This window comes from Rhodnius prolixus, unplaced genomic scaffold, assembly GCF_049639745.1.
Source record: "Rhodnius prolixus isolate KJV_2025 unplaced genomic scaffold, Rpr scaffold_11, whole genome shotgun sequence".
NCBI lineage: Eukaryota > Metazoa > Arthropoda > Insecta > Hemiptera > Reduviidae > Rhodnius > Rhodnius prolixus.
In genome coordinates this window covers 9855822-9881516 of record NW_027411625.1, presented here as the reverse complement: position 1 = coordinate 9881516, position 25695 = coordinate 9855822, and the positions used below count along the sequence as shown (strand labels likewise).

The 25695-nt window shown below is 32.3% G+C and overlaps 1 protein-coding gene across 5 annotated transcripts in view; it reads right to left on the bottom strand.

Moving 5' to 3' along the window:
- Lim1 (LIM homeobox 1) overlaps positions 1-25695 on the bottom strand; it is a 147543-nt gene that overhangs the window by 24602 nt on the left and 97246 nt on the right. For 3 of the 5 annotated variants that reach the window (XM_074138790.1, XM_074138791.1, XM_074138789.1), the window contains exons 4-5: positions 2775-2996; positions 1713-1948 (exon numbers count right to left, since the gene is read on the bottom strand). In XM_074138790.1, the coding sequence (XP_073994891.1) occupies positions 1713-1948; positions 2775-2996 (458 nt within the window). The remainder of the gene's footprint in view (positions 1-1712; positions 1949-2774; positions 2997-25695) is intronic. The other 2 variants (XM_074138792.1, XM_074138793.1) reach the window with 2 other exon arrangements.

Here is a 25695-nt window from a genome sequence, read left to right as displayed (position 1 = left end):
TATTTTCCACTGTTCTTGAGTGACGTCACTTTAATTTTATTTTTCTAAAATCATTACTTTTTTTCCAATAAAAATGTTATTACTCAGAAAGTTTTAGTCCGAATTTGATTCTGATGACACGGTTAGAAAGACAGATAAATTTTCTAAAAATTGGCACAATTTCGAAGCATAAGTTATTCTCCAAACAGCCTTAAATCTTCCTCCGGATGCTGGAAAAATAAAAGTAATCGAAATTTTTTAAGAAAACTCATTAGGCCCTTACGGGGATCATTATCAGACCCTAGGTGCTGGCACTTTTTATAAAAGTTTCCTTGTTTAATGAGCTTTCAAACGGTATATCATTTTTCAGGATTCCTTTTATCTCCGTATGAGAAATTACGTTTTGTTTTGCAAGAAAACGTGTTCACGTGCACAGTGTTAGTTGATCAAGTTGTTTAATTCATTGTAAACTCTTTTAGATGGACCAGTAGGCAATTTTAAAGTAGGCTGTCTTAAAATAAGGAAGTCAAAAATTACAAATTGCAACAAAAAAAAAAATTACTTCTGATCTCTCTGAAATATTTGAGAAAATGTTAGGAAATACTTTAAACAAGTACTATTTTTATAAACAAAAATTCTTATAGTTCGTATTTACTCCAAATTACAATTTCACATAACTACACTGTCGAAAAAGAAAAGAATATGCATAAATAAACCTTAACCTTTTTTTTTTTATTTTACTTTTAAATTTTAATAAATAAAATTTTTTATTTTTTTAAAAAATCGGCTTCGTTTAAAAACCTGTTACAACCATAGCACCCATGCTTTAGGACCACAACTTTCATTTGGGACATTTTCCCATAAAAAAATCAATTAGAGTTATTTCTGGGATAAGGATTATTGTTACGTTATCCTTAAAGATGTCATTTCAGTATAATCAGTGTAATTTACAGTCTTACCAACTTAAACAATATTAATAACTCATTTCTGTATTAAATAACCACATAAATATACCTCCTTTTTACCAAAGGTTGTGTTATATAATATTGTATAATCAATAAAATAATGGCATAATAATAAAGTTATTGATTTATTGAATCAAAAAAGTCCAACTTAACCGACTGGTTAAGCTATTATCTATGTTTTTTGTTTTTGTTTTTCTAAAAATAAATGCGTAACCAGAATTCTTTTGAAAGAGAAATCGGTTAAAAGAAGTGTCACTCACTGTAGAATGGATTTTTTTTTTGAGTTTATTGTAATTTCCTAGGTAGTAATCAAAAAGAGTTCTATTTTAAGCTTGGACATAATGTACGAGTATGATAGATCCATCACTGAAGTTAGAAACTTTTTCAGAGAACATTGATTTTATTTTGGTTCTAGAGGAATCCAAAAGTCATGTTTCTGTCAACAGCATGTATAATATTGAAGTAAATTATTATTTTGAAAACAACTTTAGATTTCCAGAACATTTGATTAAGTAATCATTTAAAACTTATTGCCCGACAAATTGATTTTTAAGGGCATTTTGGGGAATGCGTTGATAAAGTGGTAGTTTACATTATAGTTAAAAGTTACGGAACTACAAAAAATGACGGAACGTTTTACAGGCAATATATACAGAGTTAATTCTTATAATCTTTTGTTAAATGTTTGCTTTAAAACGAAATTCGAGTTATTTACTAAAAAAATCTTACATCCTACACTCTGTAGATGGAATGACGAACTGGACATACCTGTATAACCCTCATGGGTAGACCGGTTTCCTTTGCTAGCTGCTCCCTAATATGCCTAGTCGGTTTGGGTGTTTGCGAGAACGCTGTTTTTAATATCTCTAATTGTTTGGCTTTTATCGTCGTCCTAGGTCCTCTTCTTTTTGATCCGGAATTACCATCTTCTGGCGATTTATTTTCAGTCTGCGAATCTCTAGTTTCCGGGTCACCGTCCAAGGAGCCTGCATAAAATGTTGTTTCTAAAATCAGTTGGGTAAGATATGCGCTTATTTTGGTGGTAAAGCAGAATACAGGCTGATTGGTAGGTTGAAAGTACGAGTACATTAATTACTCTATAGATATTTGGGGAGTAAGATGCTGCACGCCATTCTGCAGTCTATATAGCTACCTCTCAGAACAAGGCACGTTGAGTGGAGGCACATTTTATGGGATATAAAATCCTGGCCTCCGAGATTCACAGCTTTCCCGAACAAATCGTGAAATAGTCTCAAGCGGAAACAATCTGAACCCTTAAAACTTCTTCTGAAAACCAAACACTCCACTAATACAATGAACCGGAGTACCCTTCAGTAACTAGCATAATCTACCACGAGGATATTTGTTCGAGATTCATTATGTAGAGAAATCTCTTTCAAAGCACAATGCTCTTCAATCATGTATCCCATATTGGAGTCAAAGAGATGCCCTGTGGAAAAGCACAGCACCTTTTCATCATCCGCTACCATTTTAGAATTACCCAGATTTTCCTAGCTTCTACGGCGACCCATTCTGAAAGATCCATGACTAGGAGCGATTGTGTCGAAAACCTCAAAAATACTGGATGCACCTTCGGAAAAGTGGAATTTCCTAAATAACGCAGTTTTTGGAAGGCATTTCAGCTTCAATAAGGCCCAGAAAGGTCTCAGAAATATACTTAAGTGTTGAGCAATTACACAGTATTGTTTATTTCTAGCTAATATTCGGCTAGACTTCAACGTAAAGATTTTTATCCTGAATTACATTAACCTACCAATCAGCCTGTATCTAATTATATTTGAACAATAGCAGCGGAATGTCTGGTAATACCTTGGTCTTCGGAGTCGTCGCGCTCCTTAGGATCCTGGCCGGGCGTCAGCTGACCTGGCAGGTTGTTGTTGCTCTCCTGGGGCGGTGGTCCATGGTGCAAACCCGGCGCTCCGTGCAACGGGTGGTGGCCTTTCAGCAAACTAGCCGAGGTGCTGTCGTCTTCGTCTTCATCCTCACTGCCAGAGAACTGCAACGATTCACCTGCACACAAAGAACACACATCTATTTTCTTTGGTTTTACTCTTACCACTAGTAAAAAAAATTTTAACATTTTCTTATACCAAGAAAGTATTGGCATCAAACATTTAAATTTAATACTAAAGGGAAATACATGTTATTAAAGACATTGTACATGAAAAAAAATAAAATTTACTGTACATCTTATAGTGATTGGTTATCAAATATCTTAAAAACCCTAACTTGCAGAAAAATAAACACTGATGTTCCGTTTTGCTTTGCCTCAATAATTTACTGGTAGTGCTACTTTTCTGTCACACAATTAGTTCGGAAACTACTTTAATGCTTTCGAAAGAGAATAGTTTTTATGGGAAACGATTTTGAGAAGGAGCGACTTCAAACAATCCTCTATAGAACGATAGACAATTTTTCTCCACCTACGAAGTGCCAAAAAAAACATTTAAATACTGCTGGAATTCAAAATGTGAAGCGAATGGGAAGAACAACATTAAAAAAATCTGTTAACATAGCCAAACGAACTTCTCTATGTTTTCTTCAATGCATGTGGATTTAGGGGCAACCGTTCAGAGTGGATAATCTACGAGGGCAGTGAGACCAAAATCCATTACAGAGAAATTAAAAAGCAGATTTCACTAACATTCGAAGAATATCGTTGGCAATAAATAGTTCTAAATAAAGAATTTTATTGCGACTAGTTATTCCAGTTAATACATTTTAAGACATAGATTCATCGTCTTCTTGTATTTTTTGTTTTTGTTTTTGTAGTTTATGGCACACTTTCTGTAAAACTGGAGTACAGCGATGTCCAATTTATTTAATAAATCCAAGGATTATCAGCGAGTGGCCCATCAGATGGCGGGAAGATAGTTTAAAATGGTCAATTATTTCAAGCCAAATATTTAGATATTTCGTTTAAAAATTTACAAAATTAAAAAATAATGGAAAAACTGTGATTTGTAATGTACCTCCATCCGCCACTATTACTTGGGAAGAAAACACAATTATCAAAGTTTGACAGTATAACACTTACGGAAATAAGAAATTATCACAATTCTATAGATTGTTGTGGTCGTGTCTAGAGGTTTCTGTACGGATATACACACTACACGGAACAGGCATAAAAAAAAAATTGGGTAAAGACAGCTTGTGGTAGAGGATGATATATTAAGATGGCACTGTCTATATTGTTGCTTGGTATTAGTGCCGAAATGCTAGTATAGTAGTAAATTCACTCCTCCTCCTGTTGCCTTGATGATTTGCGGCTCAGTTCAGCCCAGGCTAACTGCGCCCGAATCTCTCTTCTTATTATTAGGGGCGGAACGCTTTTTTACCAAACTGTTCCATCACAGCTGTTCAAGCATACCTTACTCTCCCTTGTCTGGGCCTGGACAGAGAGAGTCATCTGGAGACCTTACCAGACGGGACATAGGCCACACCTACAGGGGCTCGTGGACAAATTATTAGAACTGTTTGGGATGTTACCTGAATGGAAAACTAAAAATAATTTCGAATCACCACTCACACGTTATTCTATAAGAATATACTCGAGGTTCTAAGCTTTGATGTAATATAGATTAAACATAAATGATAAATGATTGAAGTGTTTTAATAATTATTTATTATTTTATTATTAAATTATAAACAAAATCTACATCGAAGGAAAAAGAGGGATATATTAGGTAAAATGTCTGGAACATTAGTACATTTTGTCTTTGATTATCGATATCTGTGTCAAAGATAGAATAAGTACATTAGGTCATTCAAATTCGGAAAAACAACTTTCAAAACGAAGGAAAAAGCTAAAAATAATAGGTAAAACAACCTGATATTTAGTATATTTTGTCATTCATTAACGATATATGTACGGATCACCCATTAATGTTAGTATTTATATCTCCGACAAAAATACAACTAGAAAACAAGAATTATGCGCAATTATGCACCAATAGAAGTAGAGAAACTCAAACAGCAGTCATAAATATGAAAGAAATGGAAAACACCTGAAATGTATCACCTTATATCGCCTACAAAAAAGCAGCTAAAAATCTGTAATTGTACACAATTCCATAACTAAACTAATACTATAATTAACTAAGATTTCGCAGAAATAACACCTACTGAATCGGAGATAAAGAAATTCGAAAAATGAAGGAAATGCAAACTACTCAAACATTATCACCTTATATCTCCTTTGTAAATACAGATAGAAAGCTAGAATTTTGCACAATTCTAGAGATAAACGAGTACTATAATTGTATGATTTTTCGCAGAGTTAACGCCAATATAACACGAGATATAGCAATTCGAAAAACGAAGGAGATGTAAACCAATCAAAAATTATCACCTTTTATCTGCTTTGTAAATACAGATACAAAGCTAGAACTTTACACAATTGTAGAGGTAAAGGAGTACTATAATTGTATGACTATTCGCCGAGTTAACACTAATATAACACGAGATATAGCAATTCGAAAAATGAAAATGATGCAAACCACTCAAAAATTATCACCATATATCTGCTTTGTAAATACCGATAGAAAGCTAGTATTTTATTCCATTGTAGAGCTAAACGAGTACTATAATTGTATGACTTTTCGCAAAGTTAACGCTAATATATCACGAGATATAGCAACTCGAAAAATTAAGGAGATGCAAACCACTCAAAAATTATCACCTTATATCTCCTTTGTAAATACAGATAGAAAGGTAGAATTTTGCACAATTGTAGAGATAAACGAGTACTATAATTGTATGTCATTACGTAGTGTGAACGCTAGTATAACACGAGATATAGCAATTCGAAAAAAGAAGGAGATGGAAACCACACAAAAATTATCAGCTTATATCTCCTTTGTAAATACAGATACAAAGCAAGAATTTTGCTCAAAATTAGAGGTAAACGAGTACTATAATTGTATGGCTTTTCGCAGAGTTAACGCTAATATATCACGAGATATAGCAACTCGAAAAATGAAGGAGATGCAAACCACTCAAAAATTATCACCTTATATCTCCTTTGTAAATACAGATAGAAAGGTAGAATTTTGCACAACTGTAGAGATAAACGAGTACTCTAATTGTATGACTTTTCGCAGAGTTAACGCTAATATAACACGAGATATAGCAATTCGAAAAAAGAAGGAGATGGAAACCACACAAAAATTATCAGCTTATATCTCCTTTGTAAATACAGATAGAAAGCTAGTATTTTGCTCAATTGTAGAGGTAAACCAGTACTATAATTGTATGTCTTTTCGCAGAGTTAACGCTAATATAACAGGAGATATAGCAATTTGAAAAATGAAGGAGATGCAAACCACTCAAATATTATCACTTTATATCTGCTTTGTAAATACAGATAGAAAGCTAGTATTTTACGCCATTGTAGAGGTAAACGAGTACTATAATTGTATAACTTTTCGCAGCGTTAACGCTAATATATCACGAGATATAGCAACTCGAAAAATGAAGGAGATGCAAACCACTCAAAAATTATCACCTTATATCTCCTATGTAAATACATATAGAAAGCTAGAATTTTGCACAATTGTAGAGGTAAACGAGCACTATAATTGTATGTCTTTTCGCAGAGTGAACGCTAATATAACACGAGATATAGCAATTCAAAAAACGAAAGAGATCTAAATCACTCAAAATTATCACCTTATATCTCCTTTATAAATACAGATAGAAAGCTAGTATTTTGCACAATTGTAGAGATAAACGAGCACTCTAATTGTATGACTTTTCGCAGAGTGAACGCTAATATAACACGAGATATAGCAATTCAAAAAATGAAAGAGATCTAAATCACTCAAAAATTATCACCTTATATCTCCTTTATAAATACAGATAGAAAGCTAATATTTTGCACAATTTTAGAGATAAACGATTACTCTAATTGTATGACTTTTCGCAGATTTAACGCTAATATAACACGAGATATAGCAATTCGAAAAAAGGAGGAGATGCAAACCACTCAAATATTATCACCTTATATCTGCTTTGTAAATACAGATAGAAAGCTAGTATTTTACGCCATTGTAGAGGTAAACGAGTACTATAATTGTATGACTTTTCGCAGAGTTAACGCTAATATAAGACGAGATATAGCAATTCGAAAAACGAAGGAGATGGAAACATCTATAATTTATCACCTTTTATCTCCTATGTAAATCCAGATAGAAAGCTAGAAATTTGCACAATTATTGAGGTAAACAAGTACTAAAATTGTGTGTTTTTTCGCAGAAATAACGCTAATATAACCGGAGATTTAGCAATTTGAAAATTGAAGTAGATGCAAACCACTAAAATTTATCACATTTTATCTCCTTTGCAAATCCAGATAGAAAGCTAGAACTTTGCACAATTCTAGAGGTAAACGAGTACAATAATTGTATGTCTTTTCGCAGAGTTAACGCTAATATAACACGAGATATAGCAATTCGAAAAATGAAAATGGTGCAAACCACTCAAAAATTATCACCATATATCTGCTTTGTAATACAGATAGAATGCTAGTATTTTACTCCATTGTAGAGGTAAATGAGTACTATTATTGTATGACTTTTCGCAGAGTTAACGCTAATATAACACGAGATATAGCAATTCGAAAAATGTAGGTGATGCAAACCACTCAAAAATTATCACCTAATATCTCCTTTGTAAATACAGATAGAAAGGTAGAATTTTGCACAATTGTAGAGATAAACGAGTACTCTAATTGTATGACTTTTCGCAGAGTTAACGCTAATATAATACGAGATATAGCAATTCGAAAAAAGAAGGAGATGGAAACCACACAAAAATTATCACCTTATATCTCTTTTGTAAATACAGATATAAAGCTACTATTTTGCTCAATTGTAGAGGTAAACCAGTACTATAAATGTAAGTCTTTTCGCAGAGTTGACGCTAATATAACACGATATATAGCAATTTGAAAAATGAACGAGATGCAAACCACTCAAAAATTATCACCTTACATCTCCTTTGTAAATAAAGATAAAAAGCTAGAAGTTTGCAAAATTTTAGAGGTGAACGAGTACTATAGTTGTATGATATTTCGCAGAGTTAACGCTAGTATAACATGAGATATAGCGATTCGAAAAACAAAGGAGATAGAAACCATTCAAAAATTATCACCATATATCTGCTTTGTAAATACATATAGAAAGCTAGGATTTTGCACAATTGTAGAAGTAAAGGAGTACCAAAAATGTATGTCTTTTCGCAGAAGTAACGCTAATATGGCACGAGATATAGCAACTCGAAAAATGAAGGAGATGTAAACCACTCAAATTTATCACCTTATATCTTTCTTGTAAATACAGATAGAAAACTAGAATTTCGCACAATTGTAGGGGTAAACGAGTACTGTATTTGTATGTCCTTTCGCAGAAGTAACGCTAATATAACCGGAGATATAGCAGTTTGAAAAATGAAGTAGATGCAAACCAATAAATTTTATCACCTATTATCTCCTATATAAATATAGATAGAAAGCTAGTATTTTGGTTAATTAAAGAGGTAAACCAGTACTATAATTCTATGTCTTTTCGCAGAGATAACGCTAATATAACAGGAGATATAGCAATTTAAAAAATGTAGGAGATGTAAACCACTCAAATATTATCACGTTATTTCCCTTTGTAAATTCAGATAGAAAGCTGGAACTTTGCACAATTGTAGAGGTAAACGGGTACTATAATTGTATGTCTTTTCCCAGAGTTAACGCAAATTTAACACGAGATATAGCATCTCGAAAAATGAAAAAGAGATAACCACTCAAAATTTATCACCTTATATCTCCTTTCAAAATACTGATAGAAACCTACAATTTTGCACATTTGTAGAGGTAAACGAGTACTATAAATGTATCTCTTTTCGCAGAGTTAGCGGTAATTTGGCACTAAATATGGCTACTCGAAAAATGAAGGAGATGCAAAGCACTCTAATATTATCGTCTTATATCATGTTTGTAAATACAGATAGAAAGCTAGAATTTTGCTCAATTGTAGAGGTAAACGAGTACTATAATTGTATGACTTTTCGCAGAGTTAACGCTAATATAACACGAGATATAGCAATTCGAAAAACGAAGGAGATGGAAACATCTATAATTTATCACCTTTTATCTCCTATGTAAATCCAGATAGAAAGCTAGAAATTTGCACAATTATTGAGGTAAACAGGTACTAAAATTGTGTGTTTTTTTGCAGAATTAACGCTAATATAACCGGAGATTTAGCAATTCGAAAATTGAAGTAGATGCAAACCACTAAAATTTATCACCTTTTATCTCCTATGTAAATCCAGATAGAAAGCTAGAACGTTGCACAATACTAGAGGTAATCGAGTACAATAATTGTATGATTTTTCGCAGAGTTAACGCCAATATAACACTAGATATAGCAATTCGAAAAACGAAGGAGATGTAAACCAATCAAAAATTATCACCTTTTATCTGCTTTGTAAATACAGATACAAAGCTAGAACTTTACACAATTGTAGAGGTAAAGGAGTACTATAATTGTATGACTATTCGCAGAGTTAACACTAATATAACACGAGATATAGCAATTCGAAAAATGAAAATGATGCAAACCACTCAAAAATTATCACCATATATCTGCTTTGTAAATACCGATAGAAAGCTAGTATTTTATTCCATTGTAGAGCTAAACGAGTACTATAATTGTATGACTTTTCGCAAAGTTAACGCTAATATATCACGAGATATAGCAACTCGAAAAATTAAGGAGATGCAAACCACTCAAAAATTATCACCTTATATCTCCTTTGTAAATACAGATAGAAAGGTAGAATTTTGCACAATTGTAGAGATAAACGAGTACTATAATTGTATGTCTTTTCGCAGAGTTAACGCTAATATAACACGAGATATAGCCATTCGAAAAATGAAGGAGATGCAAACCACTCAAAAATTATCACCTTATATCTCCTATGTAAATACAGATAGTAACCTAGAATTTTACACAATTGTAGAGCTAAACGAGTACTATAATTGTATGTCTTTACGTAGTGTGAACGCTAGTATAACACGAGATATAGCAATTCGAATAATGAAGGGGATGTAAACCACTCAAAAATTATCACCTTATATCGCCGTTGTAAATACAGATAGAAAGCTAGAATTTTGCTCAATATTAGAGGTAAGCGAGTACTATAATTGTATGACTTTTCGCAGAGTTAACGCTAATATATCACGAGATATAGCAATTCGATAAAAGGAGGAGATGCAAACCACTTAAATATTATCACCTTATATCTGCTTTGTAAATACAGATAGAAAGCTAGTATTTTACGCCATTGTAGAGGTAAACGAGTACTATAATTGTATGACTTTTCGCAGAGATAACGCTAATATAACACGAGATATAGAAATTTGAAAAATGAAGTAGATGCAAACCACTAAAATTTATCACATTTTATCTCCTTTGCAAATCCAGATAGAAAGCTAGAACTTTGCACAATTCTAGAGGTAAACGAGTACAATAATTGTATGTCTTTTCGCAGAGTTAACGCTAATATAACACGAGATATAGCAATTCGAAAAATGAAAATGGTGCAAACCACTCAAAAATTATCACCATATATCTGCTTTGTAATACAGATAGAATGCTAGTATTTTACTCCATTGTAGAGGTAAATGAGTACTATTATTGTATGACTTTTCGCAGAGTTAACGCTAATATAACACGAGATATAGCAATTCGAAAAATGTAGGTGATGCAAACCACTCAAAAATTATCACCTAATATCTCCTTTGTAAATACAGATAGAAAGGTAGAATTTTGCACAATTGTAGAGATAAACGAGTACTCTAATTGTATGACTTTTCGCAGAGTTAACGCTAATATAATACGAGATATAGCAATTCGAAAAAAGAAGGAGATGGAAACCACACAAAAATTATCACCTTATATCTCTTTTGTAAATACAGATATAAAGCTACTATTTTGCTCAATTGTAGAGGTAAACCAGTACTATAAATGTAAGTCTTTTCGCAGAGTTGACGCTAATATAACACGATATATAGCAATTTGAAAAATGAACGAGATGCAAACCACTCAAAAATTATCACCTTACATCTCCTTTGTAAATAAAGATAAAAAGCTAGAAGTTTGCAAAATTTTAGAGGTGAACGAGTACTATAGTTGTATGATATTTCGCAGAGTTAACGCTAGTATAACATGAGATATAGCGATTCGAAAAACAAAGGAGATAGAAACAATTCAAAAATTATCACCATATATCTGCTTTGTAAATACATATAGAAAGCTAGGATTTTGCACAATTGTAGAAGTAAAGGAGTACCAAAAATGTATGTCTTTTCGCAGAAGTAACGCTAATATGGCACGAGATATAGCAACTCGAAAAATGAAGGAGATGTAAACCACTCAAATTTATCACCTTATATCTTTCTTGTAAATACAGATAGAAAACTAGAATTTCGCACAATTGTAGGGGTAAACGAGTACTGTATTTGTATGTCTTTTCGCAGAAGTAACGCTAATATAACCGGAGATATAGCAGTTTGAAAAATGAAGTAGATGCAAACCAATAAATTTTATCACCTATTATCTCCTATATAAATATAGATAGAAAGCTAGTATTTTGGTTAATTAAAGAGGTAAACCAGTACTATAATTCTATGTCTTTTCGCAGAGATAACGCTAATATAACAGGAGATATAGCAATTTAAAAAATGTAGGAGATGTAAACCACTCAAATATTATCACGTTATTTCCCTTTGTAAATTCAGATAGAAAGCTGGAACTTTGCACAATTGTAGAGGTAAACGGGTACTATAATTGTATATCTTTTCCCAGAGTTAACGCAAATTTAACACGAGATATAGCATCTCGAAAAATGAAAGAGAGATAACCACTCAAAATTTATCACCTTATATCTCCTTTCAAAATACTGATAGAAACCTACAATTTTGCACATTTGTAGAGGTAAACGAGTACTATAAATGTATCTCTTTTCGCAGAGTTAGCGGTAATTTGGCACTAAATATGGCTACTCGAAAAATGAAGGAGATGCAAAGCACTCTAATATTATCGTCTTATATCATGTTTGTAAATACAGATAGAAAGCTAGAATTTTGCTCAATTGTAGAGGTAAACGAGTACTATAATTGTATGACTTTTCGCAGAGTTAACGCTAATATAACACGAGATATAGCAATTCGAAAAACGAAGGAGATGGAAACATCTATAATTTATCACCTTTTATCTCCTATGTAAATCCAGATAGAAAGCTAGAAATTTGCACAATTATTGAGGTAAACAGGTACTAAAATTGTGTGTTTTTTTGCAGAATTAACGCTAATATAACCGGAGATTTAGCAATTCGAAAATTGAAGTAGATGCAAACCACTAAAATTTATCACCTTTTATCTCCTATGTAAATCCAGATAGAAAGCTAGAACGTTGCACAATACTAGAGGTAATCGAGTACAATAATTGTATGTCTTTTCGCAGAGTTAACGCTAATATAACACGAGATATAGCAATTCGAAAAAAGGAGGAGATGCAAACCACTTAAATATTATCACCTTATATCTGCTTTGTAAATACAGATAGAAAGGTAGTATTTTGCTCAATTGTAGAGGAAAACCAGTGCTATAATTGTATGTCTCTTCGCAGAGTTAACGCTAATATAATAAGAAATATAGCAATTTGAAAAATTAAGGAGATACAAACCACTCAAATATTATCCTCTTATATCATGTTTGTAAATACAGATAGAAAGCTAGAATTTTGCTCAATTGTAGAGGTAAACGAGTACTATAATTGTATGACTTTTCGCAGAGTTAACGCTAATATAACACGAGATATAGCAATTCGAAAAACGAAGGAGATGGAAACATCTATAATTTATCACCTTTTATCTCCTATGTAAATCCAGATAGAAAGCTAGAAATTTGCACAATTATTGAGGTAAACAGGTACTAAAATTGTGTGTTTTTTTGCAGAGTTAACGCTAATATAACCGGAGATTTAGCAATTTGAAAATTGAAGTAGATGCAAACCACTAAAATTTATCACCTTTTATCTCCTATGTAAATCCAGATAGAAAGCTAGAACGTTGCACAATACTAGAGGTAATCGAGTACAATAATTGTATGTCTTTTCGCAGAGTTAACGCTAATATAACACGAGATATAGCAATTCAAAAAAAGGAGGAGATGCAAACCACTTAAATATTATCACCTTATATCTCCTTTGTAAATACAGATAGAAACCTAGAATTTTACACAATTGTAGAGGTAAACAAGTACTACAATTGTATGTCTTTTCGCAGAGTGAACGCTAATAAAACACGAGACATAGCAATTCTAAAAATAAAAGAGATATAAGCCACTCAAAAATAATCATTTTATATCTGTTTTGTAAATACAGATAGAAAGCCAGTATTTTACTCCATTGTAGAGGTAAACGAGTAATATAAAAGAATGTCTATTCGCAGAGTGAACGCTAATATAACACGAGATATAGCAATTTGAAAAATGAACGAGATGCAAACCACTCAAAAATTATCACCTTACATCTCCTTTGTAAATAAACATAAAAAGCTAGAAGTTTGCAAAATTTTAGAGGTGAACGAGTACTATAGTTGTATGATATTTCGCAGAGTTAACGCTAGTATAACACGAGATATAGCGATTCGAAAAACAAAGGAGATAGAAACCATTCAAAAATTATCACCTTATATCGGCTTTGTAAATACAGATAGAAAGCTAGTATTTTACTCCATTGTAGAGGTAAACGGGTACTATAATTGTTTGTCTTTTTAGCAATTCGAAAAACGAAGGAGATGCAAACCACTCAAAAATTATCACCATATATCTGCTTTGTAAATACATATAGAAAGCTAGGATTTTGCACAATTGTAGAAGTAAAGGAGTACCAAAAATGTATGTCTTTTCGCAGAAGTAACGCTAATATGGCACGAGATATAGCAACTCGAAAAATGAAGGAGATGTAAACCACTCAAATTTATCACCTTATATCTTTCTTGTAAATACAGATAGAAAACTAGAATTTCGCACAATTGTAGGGGTAAACGAGTACTGTATTTGTATGTCATTTCGCAGAAGTAACGCTAATATAACCGGAGATATAGCAGTTTGAAAAATGAAGTAGATGCAAACCAATAAATTTTATCACCTATTATCTCCTATATAAATATAGATAGAAAGCTAGTATTTTGGTTAATTAAAGAGGTAAACCAGTACTATAATTCTATGTCTTTTCGCAGAGATAACGCTAATATAACAGGAGATATAGCAATTTAAAAAATGTAGGAGATGCAAACCACTCAAATATTATCACGTTATTTCCCTTTGTAAATTCAGATAGAAAACTAGAAACCTGCACAATTGTAGGGATAAACGAGTACTGTAATTGTATGTCTTTTCGCAGAGTTAACGCTAATATGGCACTAGATATAGCAATTCCAAAAATGAAGGAGATGTAAACCACTCAAACTTTATCACCTTATATCTCCTTTGTAAACACAGATAGAAAGCTAGAATTTTGCACAATTGTAGAGGTAAACGAGTACTAAAATTGTATGAATTTGCCCAGAGTTAACGCTAATATAACAGGAGATATAGCAATTTGAAAAACGATGGGTATGAAAACCACTCAAAAATTATCACCTTATGCCTGCTTTGTAAATACAGATAGAAAGCTATTATTTTGCTCAATTGTAGAGGTAAACGAGTACAATAAATGTATGTCTTTTCGCTGAGTTAACGCTAATAAAACACGATATATAGCAATTAGAAAAATGAAGGAAATGTAAACGACCCAAAATTTAACACCTTAAATTTCCTTTGTAAATACAGATAGAAAGCTAGTATTTTGCTCAATTGTAGAGGTAAACCAGTACTATAATTGTATGTCTTTTCGCAGGGTTAACGCTAATATAACACGAGATATAGCAATTCGAAAAATGAAGGAGATGCAAAGTACTCAAATATTATCACCTTATATGTCCTTTGTAAACACAGATAGAAAGCTAGAATTAGGCACAATTGTAGAGGTAAACGAGTAGTAAAAATGTATGTCTTTTCGCAGAGTTTAGGCTAATATGGCACGAGATATAGCAACTCGAAATATGATGTAGATGTAAACTACTTAAAATTTATCTCCTTATATCTATGTAAATACATATAGAAAGCTAGAATTTTGTACAATTGTAGGGGTAAACGAGTACTATAATTGCTTGTCATTTCGCAGAGTGAACGCTAATAAAACACGAGATATAGCAATTAGAAAAATGAAGGAGATGTAAACGACGCAAAATTTAACACCTTATATCTTCCTGGTAAATACAGATAGAAAACTAGAAACCTGCACAATTGTAGGGGTAAACCAGTACTATAATTGAATAATTTTTCGCAGAGTTAACGCTAATAAAACACAAGATATAGCAATTCGAAAAATGAAAGAGATGTAAACCACTCAAACTTTATCACCTTACATCTCCTTTGTAAATACAGACAGAAAGCTAGAATTTTGCACAATTGTAGAGGTAAACGAGTAATAAAATTGTATGAATTTGCCCAGAGTTCACGCTAATATAACAGGAGATATAGCAATTTGAAAAATGAAGGAGATGCACACCACTCACAATTTATCACCTTATATCTCCTATGTAAATACAGAGAGAAAGCTAGAACATTGCACAATTGTAGAGGTGAACAAGTACTACAATTGCATAATTTTTCGCTGAGTTAACGCTAATATAACACGAGATATAGCAATCCAAAAAACGATGGGGATGAAAACCACTCAAAAATTATCACCTTATGCCTGCTTTGTAAATACAGATAGAAAGCTATTATTTTGCTCAATTGTAGAGGTAAACGAGTACCATAAATGTATGTCTTTTCGCAGAGGTAACGCTAAAATGGCACGAGATATAGCAACTCGAAAAATGAAGGAGATGTAAACTACGCAAACTTTATCACCTTATATATTTCTTGTAAACACAGATAGAAAACTTGAATTTTACACAATTGTAGGGGTAAACCAGTACTATAATTGAATAATTTTTCGCAGAGTTAACGCTAATAAAACACAAGATATAGCAATTCGAAAAAAGAAGGAGATGCAAACCACTCATAAATTATCACCATATTTCTGCTTTGTAAATACAGATAGCAAGCTATTATTTTGCTCAATTGTAGAGGTAAACGAGTACTGTAATTGTATGAATTTGCCCAGAGTTAACGCTAATATAACAGGAGATATAGCAATTTGAAAAATGAAGGAGATGCACACCACTCAAAATTTATCACCTTATATCTCCTATGTAAATACTGAGAGAAAGCTAGATCTTTGCACAATTGTAGAGGTGAACGAGTACTACAATTGTATAATTTTTCGCTGAGTTAACGCTAATATAACACGAGATATAGCAATCCGAAAAACGATGGGGATGAAAACCACTCAAAAATTATCACCTTATGCCTGCTTTGTAAATACAGATAGAAAGCTATTTTGCTCAATTGTAGAGGTAAACGAGTACCATAAATGTATGTCTTTTCGCAGAGGTAACGCTAAAATGGCACGAGTTATAGCAACTCGAAAAATAAAGGAGGTGTAAACTACTCAAACTTTATCACCTTATATATTTCTTGTAAACACAGATAGAAAACTAGAATTTTGCACAATTGTAGGGGTAAACGAGTACTGTATTTGTATGTCATTTCGCAGGGTTAACGTTACTATAACACGAGATACAGCAATTCGAAAAATGAAGAAGATGCAAAGCACTGAAATATTATCCCCTTATATCTGCTTTGTTAATACCGATAGAAAGCTAGAATTTTGCTCTATTGTCGAGGTAAACGAGTACTATAATATGTATGTCTTTTCGCAGAGTTAAGGTTAATATAACCACAGATATAGCAATTTCAAAAATGAAGGAGATGCAAACCACTCAAATTTATCACGTTATATCACCTTTGTAAATACCGATAGAAACCTAGTAATTTGCTCAATTGTAGAGGTAAACGAGTACTGTAATTGTATGAATTTGCCCAGAGTTAACGCTAATATAACAGGAGATATAGCAATTTGAAAAATGAAGGAGATGCACACCACCCACAATTTATCACCTTATATCTCCTATGTAAATACAGAGAGAAAGCTAGAACTTTGCACAATTGTAGAGGTGAACGAGTACTACAATTGTATAATTTTTCGCTGAGTTAACGCTAGAATAACACGAGATATAGCAATCCGAAAAACGATGGGGATGAAAACCACTCAAAAATTATCACCTTATGCCTGCTTTGTAAATACAGATAGAAAGCTATTATTTTGCTCAATTGTAGAGGTAAACGAGTACCATAAATGTATGTCTTTTCGCTTAGGTAACGCTAAAATGGCACGAGATATAGCAACTCGAAAAATGAAGGAGATGTAAACTACGCAAACTTTATCACCTTATATATTTCTTGTAAACACAGATAGAAAACTAGAATGTTGCACAATTGTAGGGGTAAACGAATACTGTATTTGTATGTCATTTCGCAGGGTTAACGCTACTATAACACGAGATACAGCAATTCGAAAAATGAAAGAGATGCAAAGCACTGAAATATTATCCCCTTATATCTGCTTTGTAAATACCGATAGAAAGCTAGAATTTTGCTCTATTGTCGAGGTAAACGAGTATTATAATATGTATGTCTTTTCGCAGAGTTAACGCTAATAAAACACGAGATATAGCAATTAGAAAAATGAAGGAAATATAAACGACCCAAAATTTAACACCTTAAATTTCCTTTGTAAATACAGATAGAAAGCTATTATTTTGCTCAATTGTAGAGGTAAACGAGTACCATAAATGTATGTCTTTTCGCAGAGGTAACGCTAAAATGGCACGAGATATAGCAACTCGAAAAATGAAGGAGATGTAAACTACTCAAACTTTATCACCTTATATATTTCTTGTAAACACAGATAGAAAACTAGAATTTTGCACAATTGTAGGGGTAAACGAGTACTGAATTTGTATGTCATTTCGCAGGGTTAACGCTACTATAACACGAGATATAGCAATTCGAAAAAAGGAGGAGATGCAAACCACTTAAATATTATCCCCTTATACCTGCTTTGTAAATACCGATAGAAAGCTAGAATTTTGCTCTATTGTCGAGGTAAACGAGTATTATAATATGTATGTCTTTTCGCTGAGTTAACGCTAATAAAACACGAGATATAGCAATTAGAAAAATGAAGGAAATATAAACGACCCAAAATTTAACACCTTAAATTTCCTTTGTAAATACAGATAGCAAGCTATTATTTTGCTCAATTGTAGAGGTAAACGAGTACCATAAATGTATGTCTTTTCGCAGAGGTAACGCTAAAATGGCACGAGATATAGCAACTCGAAAAATGAAGGAGATGTAAACTACGCAAACTTTATCACCTTATATATTTCTTGTAAACACAGATAGAAAACTAGAATTTTGCACAATTGTAGGGGTAAACGAGTACTGTATTTGTATGTCATTTCGCAGGGTTAACGCTACTATAACACGAGATACAGCAATTCGAAAAATTAAGGAGATGCAAAGCACTGAAATATTATCCCCTTATATCTGCTTTGTAAATGCCGATAGAAAGCTAGAATTTTGCTCTATTGTCGAAGTAAACGATTATTATAATTGAATAATTTTTCGCAGAGTTAACGCTAATAAAACACAAGATATAGCAATTCGAAAAAGGAAGGAGATGCAAACCACTCATAAATTATCACCATATTTCTGCTTTGTAAATACAGATAGCAAGCTATTATTTTGCTCAATTGTAGAGGTAAACGAGTACTGTAGTTGTATGAATTTGCCCAGAGTTAACGCTAATATAACAGGAGATATAGCAATTTGAAAAATGAAGGAGATGCACACCACTCACAATTTATCACCTTATATCTCCTATGTAAATACAGAGAGAAAGCTAGAACTTTGCACAATTGTAGAGGTGAACGAGTACTACAATTGTATAATTTTTCGCTGAGTTAACGCTAATATAACACGAGATATAGCAATCCGAAAAACGATGGGGATGTAAACCACTCATATTTTATCACCTTATGCCTGCTTTGTAAATACAAATAAAAAGCTAGAATTTTGCACAATATTAGAGGTAAACAAGTACCATAAATGTATGTCTTTTCGCAGAGGTAACGCTAATAAAACAGGAGATACAATAAATGAAGGAAAAGCAAACTATTCACACTTTATCACCTTATATCCCCTATATAAATACTGATAGAAAGCTCGAATTTTGCACAATTGTTGAGCTAAACGAGTACTATAATTGTATGTCTTTCCGTAAAGTTAACGCAAATATAAGACGATATATAGCAATTTCAAAAATGACGGAGATGCAAACAACTCACATTTTATCTCCTTATATCACCTTTGTAAATAAAGATATAAAGCTGGAATTTTGCACAATTGTAGACGTAAACAAATACTAAAATTGAATGTCTTTTCGCAGAGTTAACGTTAATATAACCACATATATAGCAATTTCAAAAATGAAGGAGATGCAAACCACTCAAATTTATCACGTTATATCACCTTTGTAAATACAGATAGAAACCTAGTAATTTGCTCAATTGTACAAGTAAACGAGTACTATAAATTTATGTCTTTTTGTAGAGTTAATGTTAATATAACACGAGATAAAGCAATACGAAAAATGAAGGGGATGTAAACCACTCATATTTTATCACCTTATAGCTCCTATGTAAATACAAATAAAAAGCTAGAATTTTGCACAATATTAGAGGTAAACAAGTACTATAATTATATGACTTTTTGAAGAGGTAACGTTGATATAACACGAGATATAGCAATACGAAAAATAAAGGGGATGTAAACCACTCATATTTTATCACCTTATAGCTCCTATTTAAATACAGATAGAAAGCTAGTATTTTGCTCAATTGTAGAGGTGAACGAGTACTACAATTGTATAATTTTTCGCTGAGTTAACGCTAATACAGCGCGAGATAAAGCAATACGAAAAATGAAGGGGATGTAAACCACTCAAATTTTATCACCTTATATCTCCTTTGTAAATACAGATAGAAAGCTAGAATTTTGCACAATATTAGAGGTAAACGAGTACTATAATTGTATGACTTTTTGCAGAGTTAACGTTAATTTAACACCAGATATAGCAATTCGAAAAACGAAGAAGATGGAAACCACTTAAAAATTATCACCGTATATCTCCTTTGTAAATACAGATAGAAAGCTAGTATTTTGCACGAATGAAGAGATAAATGGAGACTATAATTTTATGTCTTTTCGCAGAGTTAACGCTAATACGGCGCGAGATAAAGCAATACGAAAAATGAAGGGGATGTAAACCACTCAAAATTTATTACCTTGTATCTCCTTTGTAAATACAGATAGAAAGCTATAATTTTGCACAATATTAGAGGTAAACGAGTACTATAATTGTATGACTTTTTGCAGAGTTAACGTTAATTTAACACCAGATATAGCAATTCGAAAAACGAAGAAGATGGAAACCACTTAAAAATTATCACCGTATATCTCCTTTGTAAATACAGATAGAAAGCTAGTATTTTGATCAATTGTAGAGGTAAACCAGTACTATAATTGTGTGTCTTTTTGCAGAGTTAACGCTAATAAAACAGGAGTTATAGCAATTTCATAAATGAAGGGGATGCAAACCACTCACAATTTATCACCTTATATCTCCTATTTAAATACAGATAGAAAGCACGAATTTTGCACAATTGTAGAGGTATACGAGTACTATAAATTTGTGTCTTTTCGCAGAGTTAACGCTAGTATGGCGCGAGATAAAGCAATACGAAAAATGTAAACCACTCAAACTTTATTACTTTAGATCTGCTTTGTAAATACAGATAGATTGCTGAAATTTTGCACAATTGTAGAGGTAAACAAGTACTATAATTTTATGTCTTTTCGCAGAGTTAACCCAAATAAAACACTAGATATAGCACTTTCAAAAATGAAGCAGATGCAAACCACTCACATTTTATCACCTTATATCAACTTTGTAAAAACAGATAGAAAGCTGGAATTTTGCACAACTGTAGACGTAAAGGAGTACTACAAATGTATGTCTTTTCGCAGAGTTAACGCTAGTATAAAACGAGATATGGCAATTCGAAAAATGAAGAGGATGTTAACCACTCAAATTTTATCACCCATATCTCCTTGGTAAATACAGATAGAAAGCTAGAATTTTGCACAATATTAGAGGTAAACGAGCACTATAATTGTATGTCTTTTCGCAGAGTTAACGCTAATAAGGCTAGAGATAATGCAATACGAAAAATGAAGGGGATGTAAACCACTCAAATTTTATCACCTTATATCTCCTTTGTAAATACAGATAGATAGCTGAAATTTTGCACAATTGTAGAGGTAAAAAAGTACTAAAATTGAATGTCTTTTCGCAGAGTTAACGTCAATATATCCACAGATATAGCAATTTCAATAATGGAGAAGATGCAAACCACTCACACATTATCACCTAATATTACCTTTGTAAATACAGATAGAAATCTGGTATTTTGCTCAATTGTAGAGGTAAACGAGTACTATAAATGTATGTCTTTTCGCAGAGTTAACGCTAATATGGCACGAGATATACCCACTCGAAAAATGAAAGAAATGCAACCCACTCAAAGTTTATCACCTTAGATCTGCTTTGCAAATACAGATAGAAAGCTAGAATTTTGCACAATATTAGAGTTAAACGAGTAATATAAATGTATGTCTTTTCGCAGAGTTATCGCTAGTATAACACGAGATATAGCAGTTCGAAAAATGAAGGAAATGCAAACCACTCAAAAATTATCCTCTTAGATCTGCTTTGTAAATACAGATAGAAACCTAGAATTTTGCACAAATGAAGAGATAAACGGAGACTATAATTTTATGTCTTTTCGCAGAGTTAACGTTAATATAACACGAGATATAGCAATTCGAAAAACGAAGAAGATGAAAACCACTCAAAAATTATCACCTTATATCTCCTTTCTAAATACAGATAGAAACCTAGAATTTTGCACAATTGTAGAGATAAACGGATACTACAATTTTATGTCTTATCGCAGAGTTAACGCTAATACGGCGCGAGATAAAGCCATACGAAAAATGAAGGGGATGTAAACCACTCAAATTTTATCACCTTATTTCTCCTTTGTAAATGCAGATAGAACGCTCGAATTTAGCACAATAGTAGAGCTACACGAGTACTATAATTATATATCTTTTAGTAAAGTTAACGGAAATATAACACAAGATATAGCAATGCGAAAAATGATGGAGATGCAAACCACTCATAAATTATCACCTTAGTTCTGGTTTGTAAATACAGATAGAAAGCTGGAATTTTGCACAATTGTAGACGTAAACGTGTACTACAAATGTATGTCTTTTAGTAAAGTTAACACAAATATTACACGAGATATAGCAATTCGAAAAAACAAGGAGATGTAAACCACTCAAACTTTATCACCTTATATCTCCTTTCTAAATACAGATAGATAGCTAGAATTTTGCACAATATTAGAGGTAAACGAGTACTATAATTGTATCACGTTTTGCAGAGTTAACGTTGATATAACACGAGATATAGCAATTCGAAAAACGAAGACGATAGAAACCACTCAAAAATTATCACCGTATAACTCCTTTGTAAATATAGATAGAAAGCTAGTATTTTGCTCAATTGTTGAGGTAAACCAGTACTATAATTGTATGTCTTTTCGCAGAGTTAACGCAAATATAACACGAGATATAGCAATTTCAAAAATGATGGAGATGCAAACCACTCACACTTTATCACCTTATATCTCCTATATAAATACAGATAGAAAGCTAGAATTTTGCACAATTCTAGAGCGGAAGGAGTACAATAATTTTATGTCTTTTCGTAAAGTTAACACAAATATAACACGAGATATAGCAATTCGAAAAATGAAGGAGATGCAAACCACTCAAAAATTATCACCTTAGATCTGCTTTGTAAATACAGAAAGAAAGCTGTAATTTTGAACAATTGTAGAGGTAAAGAAGCACTAAAATTGAATGCCTTTCGCAGAGTTAACGTTAATATAACCGGAGATATAGCCATTTCAATAATGAAGGAGATGCAAACCACTCACACTTTATCACCTTATATCTCCTATGTAACTACAGATAGAATGCTAGAATTTTGCACAATTGTAGAGCTAAGCGAGTACTATAATTGTATGTCTTTTAGTAAAGTTAACACAAATATTACACGAGATATAGCAATTCGAAAAAACAAGGAGATGTAAACCACTTAAACTTTATCACCTTATATCTCCTTTCTAAATACAGATAGAAACCTAGAATTTTGCACAATTGTAGAGATAAACGGAGACTACAATTTTATGTCTTTTCGCTGAGTTAACGCTAATATGGCGCGAGATAATGCAATACGAATAATGAAGGGGATGTAAACCACTCAAAATTTATCACAATATATCTCCTTTGTAAATACAGATAGAAAGCGCGAATTTTGCACAATTGTAGAGCTAAACGAGTACTATAATTGTATGTCTTTTCGTAAATTTAACGCAAATATAAAACGATATATAGCAATGCGAAAAATGATGGAGATGCAAACAACTCAAATTTTATCACCCTATATCTCCTTTGTAAATACAGATAGAAAGCTGGAATTTAGCACAATTGTAGACGTAAACAAGTACTATAATTGTATGACTTTTTGCAGAGTTAACGTTGATATAACACGAGATATAGCAATTCGAAAAACGAAGAAGATGGAAACCATTCAATAATTATCAACGTATATCTCCTTTGTAAATACAGATAGAAAGCTAGTATTTTGCTCAATTATAGAGGTAAACCAGTACTATAATTGTATGTCTTTTCGCAGAGTTAACGCTAATAAAACGGGAGATACAATAAATGAAGGAGATGCAAAGTACTCACAATTTATCACCTTATATCTCCTATTTAAATACAGATAGAAAGCTAGAATTATGCACAATAATAGAGATAAACGAGTACTATAATTGTATGACTTTTTGCAGAGTTAATGTTAATATAACACGAGATAAAGCAATACGAAAAATGAAGGGGATGTAAACCACTCATATTTTATCACCTTATAGCTCCTATGTAAATACAGATAGAAAGCTAGAATTTTGCACAATATTAGAGGTAAACGAGTACTATAATTGTATGACTTTATGCAGAGTTAACGTTAATATAACACGAGATATAGCAATTCGAAAAACGAAGAAGATGGAAACCACTCAAAAATTATCACCGTATGTCTCTTTTGTAAATACAGATAGAAAGCTAGTACTCTGCACAATTGTCGACGTAAACGGGTACTACAAATGTATGTCTTTTCGCAGAGTTAACGCTAGTATAAAACGAGATATGGGAATTCGAAAAATGAAGAGGATGTTAACCACTCAAATTTTATCACCTAATATCAACTTTGTAAATACAGATAGAAATCTGGTATTTTGCTCAATTGTAGAGGTAAACCAGTACTATAAATGTATGTCTTTTCGCAGAGTTAACGCTAATATGGCACGAGATATACCCACTCGAAAAATAAAAGAAATGCAACCCACTCAAAGTTTATCACGTTAAATCACCTTTGTAAATACAGATAGAAAGCTAGTAATTTGCTCAATTGTAGAGGTAAACGAGTACTATAAATGTATGTCTTTTCGCAGAGTTAAAGCTAGTATAACACGAGATATAGCAATTCGAAAAATGAAGGAAATGCAAACCACTCAAAAATTATCCCCTTAGATCTGCATTGTAAATACAGATAGAAACCTAAAATTTTGCACAAATGAAGAGATAAAAGGAGACTATAATTTTATGTCTTTTCGCAGAGTTAACGTTAATATAACACGAGATATAGCAATTCGAAAAACGAAGAAGATGAAAACCACTCAAATTTTATCACCTTATTTCTCCTTTGTCAATACAGATAGAAAGCTCGAATTTAGCACTATAGTAGAGCTAGACGAGTACTATAATTATATATCTTTTAGTAAAGTTAACGCAAATATAACACAAGATATAGCAAATCGAAATATGATGGAGATGCAAACCACTCATAAATTATCACCTTAGATCTCCTTTGTAAATACAGATAGATAGCTGAAATTTTGCACAATTTTAGAGGTAAACAAGTACTAAAATTGAATGTCATATCGCTGAGTTAACGTTAATATAACCACAGATATAGCAATTTCAAAAATGAAGAAGATGCCAACCACTCAAACTTTATCACGTTATATCACCTTTGTAAATACAGATAGAAAGCTAGTAATTTGCTCAATTGCAGACGTAAACGAGTACTATAAATTTGTTTCTTTTCGCAGAGGTAACGCTAGTATGGCGCGAGATAAAGCAATACGAAAAATGAAGGGGATGTAAACCACTCAAATTTTATTACCTTATATCTCCTTTGTAAATATAGATAGAAAGCTAGAATTTTGCACAATATTAGAGATAAACGAGTACTATAATTGTATGACTTTTTGCAGAATTAACGCTAATAAAACAGGAGATATAGCAATTTCATAAATGAAGGGGATGCAAACCACTCACAAATTATCACCTTAT